At 37.8% G+C, this 12,316-nt stretch overlaps 1 protein-coding gene across 2 annotated transcripts; it reads left to right on the top strand.

Annotated features, from left to right (window-relative positions):
• Positions 1 to 333: 333 nt before the first annotated feature.
• Positions 334 to 10,866, top strand: RNF138 (ring finger protein 138). 2 transcript variants are annotated; one of them, XM_067546104.1, is made up of 9 exons: positions 334 to 546; positions 1,048 to 1,174; positions 2,251 to 2,416; positions 3,863 to 3,978; positions 5,514 to 5,585; positions 6,040 to 6,145; positions 7,009 to 7,116; positions 7,917 to 7,988; positions 9,334 to 10,866. In XM_067546104.1, exons 1-8 carry the CDS (start codon positions 393 to 395, stop codon positions 7,983 to 7,985), a joined length of 918 nt encoding a protein of 305 aa, XP_067402205.1. In that variant the 5' UTR covers positions 334 to 392; the 3' UTR covers positions 7,986 to 7,988; positions 9,334 to 10,866. The 2 variants fall into 2 exon arrangements, with proteins under 2 accessions (XP_067402205.1, XP_067402196.1); XM_067546095.1 differs by having other exon boundaries at positions 337 to 546; positions 7,917 to 10,866.
• Positions 10,867 to 12,316: the final 1,450 nt, after the last annotated feature.

Below are 12,316 nucleotides of genomic sequence, written 5' to 3'. Positions count from 1 at the left end.
GGCCACCGCTGCTGGTTGTTGCAGGCTGGGCTGGCCCCAGCGCGGGCGCGAGTCGGTCACTCCCCCAGGCCGGGACAGGGGGGCTGCTCGGGCGCCCTCCTGGCGCGAGAGGCGTTTGGTGCAATCGCTGCGGCTGCCCCGGGCCCCGGAACAACTGGCGCTGGCTGGGCCCGTCCCCGGCCGACGCGGAGACAGCGGTGGAAGGGGCTCGGCTGGCGCAAAGGGAGGGCTGGGCGCGTGGCGGTCTGTCTGTCCGGCCGGCCGGGGAAGGGGCTGTCCGGCCCGCAGGGCCCTTCAGCAGCAGGCCCCAGCGCGTGGGGGTGGTGGGGGGGGAAGGGAGGGAAGCGCTTGTTTCACAACAATCCCGCCAGGCCCGGCCCGAGGTAATCACCATGGAAACCCGGCCCGCCCCGCCCCGGGACAGCGGCGCCAGCGCCGGCTGCTGCCCGCCTGCAGCATGGAGGCCGGAAGGGGCTGCAGCTGAGAGAGCCGGCGGCGGCGGCGACGACACCGGAGTGGCGGCCCCGCCCAGGGGGCTCCCGCCAGGTACCGCGGGCCGCGCTCCGGCGTTTCGTTCCCGCTGCCCTTGGGGGCCCCTCCTGGCCGGGTGGCCCCCATGGAAAGAGGGAAACAGACGGGGCCTGCTAGGGAAAGACCGATCCCTTCCCGGGGTCCCGGCCCATGGCCTCCGACCGGCCCGGCCGCAGCCTGTGCCCAGGGCCTTCCTGCACCAGGCACCGGGCTGCATCGCCTGCCATCCCCCCTTCCCGCAGCTACCAGCCCCTTTCCCATCGGCCCCCTAGGTGCCGGTCCCCGCTGCTGCTCCTACCCTGGTTACCGCGGGCCCCCTCCGCCCCAGGCGCCCTCAGTGAGCTGGCGAAGGGAGCAGGGACGCTGCCACAGAGGGAGCGCGGTCTGACTCTGCAGAGGGGACGGGCATGTTCCCTTCCCACCCCAGCCCTTCATCCTCCAATGGGGGAAAGCGGTTAACCCTTACGTCTCCTTAAATGAGTGATTTCCCCTCCACCCCCCCATTACCTCCCACAGAGAGGTCAAGACTCGCTGCCATGGCCGAGGAACCTGCCACAATTTGTTTCAACGAAGAGGATTTTTACTGCCCCGTGTGCCAGGAGGTGTTCAAAACGCCTGTGAGGACAGTAACCTGCCAGCACGTGTGGGTATCTGGTGCCTCTGGCCTTCCCCCTGTAACTGTGCTTATCCTCTAGCCTTTCAGAGGCTGTTATGTTACTTCTTTTGTTTCTGCTCCCCCAGCTTTCCAGCACTTGGTGGGGGAGCAGGTATATTGCTGTATAACACATACACTAAAACTTTACAGGACTTTTTTGAGCTCTTCCAGTCCACTGTACTGATGATAAACCTCTATCCAATGCTGAACTTAGATTATGTATGAGGTATATCAGAGCTTTTATCATCCTCATTTCATTTGTAGTGAATGAGAACCAGCAGGTGAAAAATAATGTTTTTAAAAAAAATCCCCAGCCTGTTACTACTATATTTTACATAACTAGAAGTGAAAGAACTTTACAAATCTTATTTAATATGTACCTTTAATTTCTTGTCCGTTCACTAGTCACTCAGATTGAAAAATGGAAATAGTGTAGTCAGTTTCTAGCGGTCATTCAGGATGCTGCAAAAAGCGTGTGTTACTTCTGAGAAATGTTTAATTACAAACTAGAAATTTGCCAGAAACACCCCAAAAGTGTTCCTTTTAAAATCAACACAGAACACTTAAAAGAATGCTGTTTATATAGGGAGATAAGAGGGATTGCAAAAACCAACAAATTGAAATTTGTGGGAGTAGTTGCATGAGTGAGGAATAGTAGTATTGGGCTATCTTTAAGAGCAATAAACATGAGCTAGTCTGATAATTTCCTCATATGTTTAATATCTCAGTAATGATCATGCAAGTTATACAACTCAGGTGTACCAGAATTAGAAAGTACAACCTCTGTATGAAACATCCTATAACTTCAGATTAGTAGTATGTTTATGCAGTAACTTTACCTCTTTTGATCTGTACTGTTTTTATGAAGATTTATGTTTAATAGATACAGATTTCAGCCAGTGACCCTTATCCTGATGAATTTATTGCTGGTTCAAGGCCTGACTCTAATATTTTTATAATAAATAATAATATAGCTACTGAACTATCCTTGATGCTAAAGCAGAAAATATTGACCTACCCAACTTTTAGTTTACTAATGTATGTTTGTGTTAACTTTGAATTAGGTTCTGCAGGAAATGCTTCCTGACAGCAATCAGAGAAAGTGGAACACATTGTCCTCTGTGCCGGGGAAGTGTGACTAAAAAAGAAAGATCATGTCCCAAAAGGGCCCTAGATGTTGAAAACAACATGAAGAAGCTTTCAGGGGGTTGTAGGTGCTGTGAAAAACAGGTGGAGTAAAAATAAAAGTTACTTATTACACGTGAATAAACTTTCCTTACTTGGGACCTGACCCTGCATGCTGTTGTATGTTATTAATGCCCAGTAGTTAAAAACTAGTACTTTGCAGCATTGAGCCCCAAGTGAGGCAGATGTGCACACACATGCAGCTTTAGCTATCAAACAAAATTTTCAATCAAATCAGTCAATCAATCAAATGGTCTTTAGTTATCAAACAGATTTTGAAATCAGAGTAAAGTGGATGCTGAAATAAATTTGCTTTTCAAAAAACTTTTAATTTTTTTTTTAAAGTGCCAAATTGATAGAAATTGATAGCGCTCCATAAGTTAAAATAATTGAGAGGCATGAATGAAAAGAACTCTAAAACAGGCCAAGAGAAATGGGGTATAATTAGAAAATATATTGAAAAGCTCAATAACTTGCTATATTTTTGGAAAATGCTCAAATATATTGCAGAGGTGCACAAAAATAAAAAATGCAAACAGCAATATAAACACCCAATAAACACTACCATATTATTTAATCTCTCTGCTTTCACTTTGGTAAAGAGACCAATAATATTCAGAACACTGTGGGTGGAATCCTGGCCCTGTTGTGGTCAATAGCAGTGTTGCCTTAAAAGGAGGCAGGATTTCACCCAATAGGTTTTGCTTATGAAGCATTTGAATCCAAAAAAGTCTTAATATTACTTTAGTCACTCTTGGGTCTCGGAGGATTGTGAGAGATCCTTCGTTAGTATTTCTGAATTTGGTGCTTTGTTATTCATGATTTCTGTTAAAATGAAATAAGCTGAGAGAATCATTTAAACATTCTGGTTTATAAGTTATAAAACTAAATGTCATATACACTCAGTTGCAAGCTGGTTCGTATGCAGGAAAGAACAAAGTGGCTTGTATACGTCATAGAGCATACTCACTGTGAGAGATGATGTGTTCTTAGAACCTCTGGACATGTTTCTGTCTGTAGCTGTCCTGGTCTCACTTCCTTCTGTGAAGCTCTTCATCATGCCCAAGGGAGCCAGTGCTCCTGCTTGACAGTAGGAATCCTGAAAATGTTAGTTTGAGGTGTAACAATGACTACGTAAATGGGAAGAGGGCTAGAGTCACAAAGTAATATATTATTGCTGAAGGGAAGGAAAGGCTGTATTATTTAAAATAAATGAATACCCTGTAATATCTTTTCCTTTTGTATCAAGAGTTGGATATAGTGTTTAATACATTATTAAGTGTTATATGGTTAGGTGGAGTGGATACAGAATGTAGTTGTTAATGCTGCATTAGAAGAGGAATTAGAATTTAATAAACGTATGAAGGGTTGTTCTGTTTTCCTTTCTTACATGCATTGTTTTCTCTGTTTATTTAAAATATAAAAGTAATTCTTTTTCCAGATGTTCTAGTTACACTGTAAAATCTAAATAATTTGAAATTTCATTTACAGGTTAGGTTTTCTCGCATGAGGCAGCATTATAAAACATGTAAGAAGTATCAGGATGAATATGGTGTTTCTTCTATTATTCCAAACTTTCAGATATCCCAAGATTCAACAGGGAACAGGTAATTAATGTAAGATACCTTTTTTTGTGAAAGGGAAATAATTTTTTCTAGGGCACATTTTCTTTTTGTAAACAGTGTTGCCTAGAGTTCTTAGGCTTCAGAAATGAATATTTCTCCAAAAACACTCCTTAGATTTTGTTCTTTATTCTTTGATCTATGGCATTTAGAAAAGTGCTCTACAGCACATTTTGGAATGACTTCCAGAAACCTTCCCTAAAAGGTCCATAGTATGATAGTACCTCCTACTGTTTTCTTGCCTTAACAGCAATTGAGCAAGTTGCTTTATAGCAGGTCTGATTGCTTTTAGGTTTAGAGAAGTTGTATTTTTCTCCTGATTCTTACTACTATTTAAATGGATAGGTGGTTACTTAGCCTCCTCTTGTTTCAAAATGTTGCTGTCTTCTGTTTTGGATTTTGTTTCACATTTAACTCATTTTCATTTGATCTTCTTGAAAGTGAATAACAATACTTTGTCATCTTTACATTTTGGTTTCTAAATTACAAAACCAAATGCCATTTCCTTTCTCACAGTGGCAACCCATAAGGCTAAAGAACCTGTTTTGCCAATACCAGAGTTTATTTAAAAAAAAAAAAAAAAAAAAAAAGCGATAGCCAGCATTCGTAATTCACATTTAGTTTAATATATAGTTACACTTACCATGTTGCTTTGTCACTATATATTTTCAATAGTTCAACCAGTTGGGGGAAAAAATCCATTTGAGTTTCAACTCAATCCGTGATAAAGAATGAGGAGATATGGAAGAGGGCTCAAACTTAAGCATTTTCCATAGCTATCACTCCATGCTCCTCTGAAGTGATTGAGTTGGAAAACATTCTGGATGTTGTCATGTATCTGTACACCAAATCGCCCACTCAGAATTCCCATGTCTAACATTATAAGACATAAACATTTTATTAAGGTTTATTTTGGCCAGATGTGCAGTTGTAAACATGCATATTCTTAGGGATTATTGGCATAGTTGAGTAATTAAAGATACATACATCGTCAAAACTTGCATTCAAAGAAAGTAGCATTCTTGATTATAACTCATGCAGTAGGAAGTACCTAGTTGCATGCACAAAATGCAGAAACACATTTTCACTGTTTCAAATTATGGAGGATTTATGCCTTTTAGAAAATGGCCCATCTTATATTTACACAATCTGTAATGTCTTTGGAGCTATTTGTCTTCTTCCCTCTCCCCTCTTCTCTGCCCCCCAAAAATCAGTCTTGCTATTGAATATACTAAATACCACTTTCATAGTAAATTGCTTTGCATTCTAGTAAAGCTCATCATGCTAACCAAGTGAAAAATAACATCTTGGTGCGAAAGAAAAGTTCTGAGCAGGGGTGATATTTAATGATTTGTCATGTTTTACATGCTTACCATATGTTCTACCCATATGATCAGTTTCAAATTCATGGGACTTAATGGATTTTTTCTTTTAAAATTAAAGAAAATCTGTATTTTTTGGTGTCTAGGTATTCAAACACAAATTAAACTTGTACATTTTGTCTAACTTTTTATATAAAGTAATAGGAGTGATACATCTACATCTGATAACAGAGAGATGGTTAATCTTCAGACACTTCAGGAAGATGCAAGGTAGGCTCTCTCCTATTCAATATTGTAAAAATGATTAAGTTGTCCATATTTGGTTCTAGCTATATATCCACTAGGGAGAAGACAATTCAAACTTCTTAGGGGAAAACCACCCGCCACAACATTGGACTCATGTACATGCAAGTTTATCAGTTAGAATCTGGTGCTCGTTACTTCTCCTACTTGAAGAATATCCAGGATGCATTGTATGGCCACAATAAAAAGATAAAAAAAATTGTCTAAATGCCTTAACTTAAAAGAATACATATTGACACACAAATATACAATTTTGCTTGAAATTTATAATTTAAGGAAGTGTCTTCAGAAAGCCTTTTTTGTTAGTAGTCAAAATAAAGGAAATAACATGTCAGCAGATGTTCTGTTGTCTCCTTCTGATATCTCTTAAATTCTGTATTAATGGATCCATTTAATAATACTGTATAACTTCCATTTCTAGTGCACATCCCACATTCAAATGCCCCTTGTGTCAGGAAACCAACTTTACCCGGCAACGCCTACTGGATCATTGTAACAATAGACACCTTTATCAGATAATTCCTGTAGTAAGTATATATATTTTCAGTGTAAGCATCTTAACCTCTCCTCATTTAAGGTATTTACAGTAGCAGTTTATTTCTGTTGGCTCTCACAGTTCCAAACAGGCATTATGGTCTGAGAAAAGAATTGCATTGATGACAATATAGTTAACTTGAAGAAGGGGTTTTCATTCAAAAACATTTCCCCATTAAGCATAACTTTTCTTACTTCACTTCAGTAATAAGGCATTTGTTTTTTTTCTTTGTCATATCAATTTCAGTTGCTGTTTTGAGCTGAAATGTAAACTGTTTGGTTTTTGAGCTTAATGCTTTTATTTTCTAGTCCGGTAACTAGAACTGCTGTTACTTATAGAAACATTTTCAATTTAAAAATCTTTTTTGTCTTGTACTATTATTACATATGAAACCTAAAATTGCAAAAACCAAAAGATAAGGAGGGAAAGATATTTTTTCAGTTTTACACTATGTAGTCAGTTTCACTGTTTCCTCTATAGTTAGTCAGTTATACGAGTTGTGTGCAAGACCCACACAAACATCAGTAGGCAGAAAGGAGGATAATTTTTTAAAACACAGGAAATTTTGATTTAAAAAGCAAATTGGCAGTAGGATTTACAGGCAGGTGTAGTAACAAACTACTTTTAATTTCTTTTTAAAAATGGACTAAATTTCAAATTGACAATCTTAAATGTTATTCATATTTTTCTGGTAAATTGTAAGTTGTGTAACATTCGAAATGTTTATGGAAAAATCTCTAGTACATTCAGTTTTGGTGGTGGATTAAGTATCAGATGAAGGTTTTACATAGAATACACAATATAGTGATGTCCTATTATTGGCTGACACTTTTTTTTTTAATTTTTCAAATTTAGATTTGTCCAATTTGTGTGTCTCTCCCATGGGCAGATCCTAGCCAGGTTACCAGAAATCTTGTAAGCCATCTAAATCTAAGACACCAGTTTGACTATGGAGAATTTGTGGTAAGCTTTTTTCATTTTTTCTTGCTCTTCAAAGAAATAGTAAATTTTTTTCTCCATGAAGGAAAGTACTAAATTAGCCTCTGTGACTGCAGAGTCCACATAAGATTTGCAAACTTCACATGCTTAGCTGCTGTGGAAACTGCTACCTACTTATAGGTAGTTCTGCCATTTCCAAACCATTGTTTATACTATGTATAGTAACTGCCATTGACAGTAGTTGTTGGCAACACATGCAGCTAAATCACGATGAACATCCATCTGTTGTAGACAAGGTTGTTGCACAAAGAGAATTTCAGCCTTGACAGCTGCCTAAGATTACCTTTATTCCCTAAGGAAGTGTCACAGACTCCAGACTGCCAACTTTACGGTGTCTGTTGCTTTGCCAACCAAAGAGAGAACAATCAGAGGCCTTGGAAATATAGTTTTAGGGTGCACCTCTGATGTCCTGGTGGCATGTTGGCTGACTGAAAACCCTCTCATAAGAATTACATGGCAGAGAATCCCTGTCCCTAGCTGACTAGTTTACAATAAAAGCCATCCAGGGAGAGGAGATGGACTGTCTTCATTAGGCTGAAGAATTCTACTCCTCTGCTTTCTTCTCTCTTTGTGTAAGATACAGTACTGACTACTTAGCCAACTTTCCTGATGTATATATTGTAACACAAGAGAGTCTCCATCCTAGGTGCCATTTACAATGCCATACTCAGGCAACAAGTAATACAAGGAACAGGATGGAACTGAACAGTTTGATAAGCTTATGGTGTTTGTCAGTTTTTGATCAAATGTCTTATTGTGTTTAGAATCTTCAGCTTGATGAAGAAACCCAGTACCAAAATGCTGTTGAGGAATCTTGTCACGTGAATATTTAAAGTGTAGGTCCTCTGCATCTTACTGCACTCTGAGGGAAAAACTACATGAATTCAATCAGTAAACTGAAATGTATATTAATAAAAAGGGAATTCAGTATCCAGTTTTTCAGGTCAAATTTCTTTTCCAATACATTTTTGCATTTTTAAATTTAAAATTAAATTAAAGCATTTTTAAAATGCTTTTTGGTTAGACAAAAATGGAGTAAATTTTATTAATAGATTTCTTAATTCTACATAATTGATTGTAAAACTATTGGAAATGTGTTGTCATTTTACTGAGAATAGAGTTCTTTTACTTTAAGTAGGGGCCTTGCTGAAGCTATTCACTGGTGTCTTTAATTTTTGTGTAATTTTTCATGATTTTGTTGAGCCGACAGTTATATTTTTTATTAATGACAAATTCCAGGGGGGAACGGGAGAGATCTATGAAAAGTAAAACTTGGAAAAACAGATGCAAAGATGCTGTGTTGCACTGTTGCTTTTTGTAGTCAGAGTTTCATTTGCAAAATTATATCCTTGAGAGAATATGTTTATGTAACTTTTGTTTAAAGCTGAAGTGATATTTTTATTACCATTATTTCTAACCATGAAAGTGAGAGTGGCTAATTTGGAAAATAATTGTTTTCAATAGTGCAGCATTGCAGAGTAGATTGGTTTCACTTACATCATTAAAAAGGAACAATATATCTTGGCCTAGGGGAAATTACTTCTGTTTTGTTATTTCTTTGGGGTATAACTGAAATAGGACATCTTGCTTCCTGGGCTGAGAGACTATGAACTCTTCCTGCACCCCCAGCTAATTGGTGGGGAGAAGCAGTGCTGTGTGTCTCTTGACAGCGTGCCTTGTGAATGATTTAAAGATGACATGCAAAGAAAAAGAGGCTCTTTTTGATATATGAAAAAGGCCAGAGTGTTTTGTCTTTATAAATATTTTACTTGTTAGTTACATTAGAAATCCAGGTCATGTCTGCCCTGTTTTTCATGAAAGACTCTAAATTGGAAAATTTGATAGGATTAGGACATAATTAGTATTAAGGCACTAATGCATGTTTTTGTCGGTCATTGTTTAAAACTTTAAAATACCTTATAAACCAGAATAAAGAGTTGAGAGGAAAAAAATCTTACTACAAAATTTCACCATCTCCATATCTTACATTAAGGGCTGAGAAGGTTCCTATTTTAGTTTTCCCTATCTCCAAGATGACCACCAAAAAACCAGGGAAGGCAAGACTTGATATTCCCACAATTTTAAAAAACACAAGCAGATTGTTTTTTAAAAAAAAGTATAATAAAGGCCTGAACTTATTTTTTAAAAAGCCTTATTTTTTTCCCTTTCATGTCCCTTAAGAAATGGCTTTATCAGGAGTATGGAGAATTGCCAAGGCTGGGAGAAATAGTATGTATCCAAATATATAGTCAATTGGGACACAGTGCTTTTCCCCAACATGTATCCCTAACTGTCATTATTGTACATGGGTGTTGTGTACATGGAAAAGAGTGTATATCTCAGAATTTTACTGTGCTATTTGTGATCTGTGCAGTGGTATTGGCTAAGCACTAACAAAAGTACAAAGGGCGTTCAGGTGTCTAACTCATTTGTCCCTTTGGATAGTTTTCCCCTAAAAGGCATGTGATGTTATTTCCAAACAAAATAATCTGGAGAATTTAATGCATTTTCCTTAAATGCTTCATATTCTAAATCTCTCCAGACTGGAATGTATGTAAGACCAGAACTTATAGTGTAAGGATTTTCAAAGTTGAACCCTAATTCTGTGTCCATTTGTGTGTGTGGAGTTGGGGAGGGAGGGCAGTACATAGACCTATAATGCCAGATATAAATTTGAAATGCTTATTCTCTATTTGAAAGAGTGTAAACAGAAAGTATACTATCTCTACTGGAGGCTTTTTGGGGTATTTTACAGGTCCCTTGAAGTTCTAGCCTGTTTACAATATTTTAAAATGTGAGGGAGGGGGAATAAATTTCAAGGTATTTGCTGCTACAAGGTATTTGTAATTTTTTAAATAAAAGCTCAGAACATGTTAACTTTTCTACTGTGAACACTTCTTATGGAATTTATTTTTCAAAGTTTAGTTATGATATGAATACATTTGTTTTCATAGTCAACAACATATTAATATATTGGAGATGGCAATAAATATCTAGAGCCAGTACAGATTATTTTGATTTCAGAACACCTGATTGACTCTCAACAAGTCATTTCAGCTACCTAAACATGTCTTGAGAATTGTAGTTGAAATTACTTGTTTTAAAACACTAACTCATAGACTAAAATCCTTCTACTGTTACAGCAATAATTAATAGTTGTCATTTGATGTGGTCATTGAAATAAAATTTTAGTAGAGTTTAAATGTTTTGAGACTTGAAATAATATTTTAAAAGTAACAAATAATTTTGCAGTATTTTACAAGGAATTTAACCTTTGAACAGTAATTTTCATTTATTGCATTCTATTTTGTGTATTTAAATGCAGTATAAAATCCTTAATGCCTGGGAAGTTTTCCCTATGTTAAGCAAGACAAAGATTTGCCAATGTACAGTTTAAGGTTTTATACTTTTATTATGGTGACATAGCCTCCAACTACATTTATTAGATAACTGATGAATGACAAGAAAATAAGCAGTTTGGTCAGATACTATGCTGCTGTTGTCATTCTCTTTCCCACTCTGCATCTCAAACATACCCAGGAGGAGGCCGTGTATTGGTGATGGATGATGATTGCACTAAGGTGTGCAAGTTTTACTGGAAATGTGCGGTTGAGAAACCCCTTTTATTAATGAATTCTAATGTACTGATATTGAAGATGCTGTCTTATGCTTGAATTGTACTTTCTTGGTTTTCTATTAAAACACTTTATTTTCTGTGTGTCTTCACTCTCTAACAAGGAGGATCTTATCATAAGGCCGAGGATTAGAACCAGTTCCCTTGATTCTAATTCAGGAACTCCATACCTACTTCTGATGGCATTATAGTTTAAATGATGATAAATATTTAAATGTGTATTACTAATAACCCATTCTTTGAACTAATTTATATTGGCTTGACCTTACGATTCTTTCTGAGAGGTAACTATCAATATAGTGATAGAGGCCTTATGTTCTTCATTCAATTTTGAGGCCAGAAGCACAAGACTGGTTTGGACAGTTCAAAGAGGTGCATGCTTCTAGTCCATTTACAGATTCAACTACAGCTGTCCCATGCGTCATCATTGGGAAAAGCAGAATGCATTAAAGGGAGTGGTAGGAGTGACCTGGCAGCCATCAGCAAGGATGACAAATCTGATTACCGAAGAGATATTTTAAGGACTTGCCTACAAATGGAGTTGTTCCATATTAATTTTTCCTGATTAGCTCCAGAATAAGATTGTCCACACATGGAGTTGATCAGGAATGACTCTGTGTGTAGACAAGCCCTAGATCTACTTAAACAAGGCAGTATTTTGTAAGGGAATATATGTGAAGAACTTAAGATTGGTTGCATTGTTGGACCATGCCCTTTTCACCCATGCCACTCTCCCCAATATCTTTGAGTTGGAAAATACTTGGGTGGTGGTTCTCCATGCTGTACATAACTTCTCCTAACATAAGTACGCATGCCCAATGAAACTCATTACAGAAATAATCCATGTTCATAAGTATTTTCTATTCTAAATTCCCTTCTTTTGTGCTATGTGTCTTGCTCAAGCAAAAATTAACTAGGTATAATAGATAGCTATATTAGTATTTTTTTGCAAGGTCCACTGGTGTGGGTTTTGTTACTATATAGTTTCCATTGTTTTCCTCTCAAAATCCAGTCATCCAATTTACAGCTCTCTGTTTCTGCTTTTTCAAGTGGGTTGGCATGGCATGGCATGGCATGGCATGGCCCAAAGCTTGTTACAAACTTTGGAAATCGACTATTCTATCAACTTCTCTTTTGCCATAAAGCACAGAAAGTATACATGTTTAATTCTCATTGAATACTATGGGACTTAAGCATATGCATCAGTGTTTTGCTGAACTGAGCCATAAATGAATAATTAATACCAGTCTTTTTTACTATATTCTAACTAGTAGGAGCCCCAACAGCTACAATTAATTAATTCATGAACAGTCCAAGAATATTTCCAAATAAATTGACTGTTTTGCCAAAGGTTTCTTTACTGAACATTACAATTTTTTTTTTACATTCTGTTAATCATAGAGCATACAGAATAAATGTATTTAAAGTTTTCTGTAGTTAAATAGCACTGATAGAGAATAATTCCTTTATTGTGACATAGCTGACCTGTTCTTTCCTATGCTACTGGTACTGTCACATTGCTAAGTGAAT

Source organism: Emydura macquarii, unplaced genomic scaffold, assembly GCF_026122565.2.
Source record: "Emydura macquarii macquarii isolate MOO-44397 ecotype Brisbane River unplaced genomic scaffold, CSIRO-AGI_Emac_v2 contig_212, whole genome shotgun sequence".
Classification (NCBI taxonomy): Eukaryota; Metazoa; Chordata; order Testudines; family Chelidae; genus Emydura; species Emydura macquarii.
The sequence above is the reverse complement of the archived record's forward strand: the minus strand, read 5'-3'. Positions and strand labels throughout refer to the sequence as shown.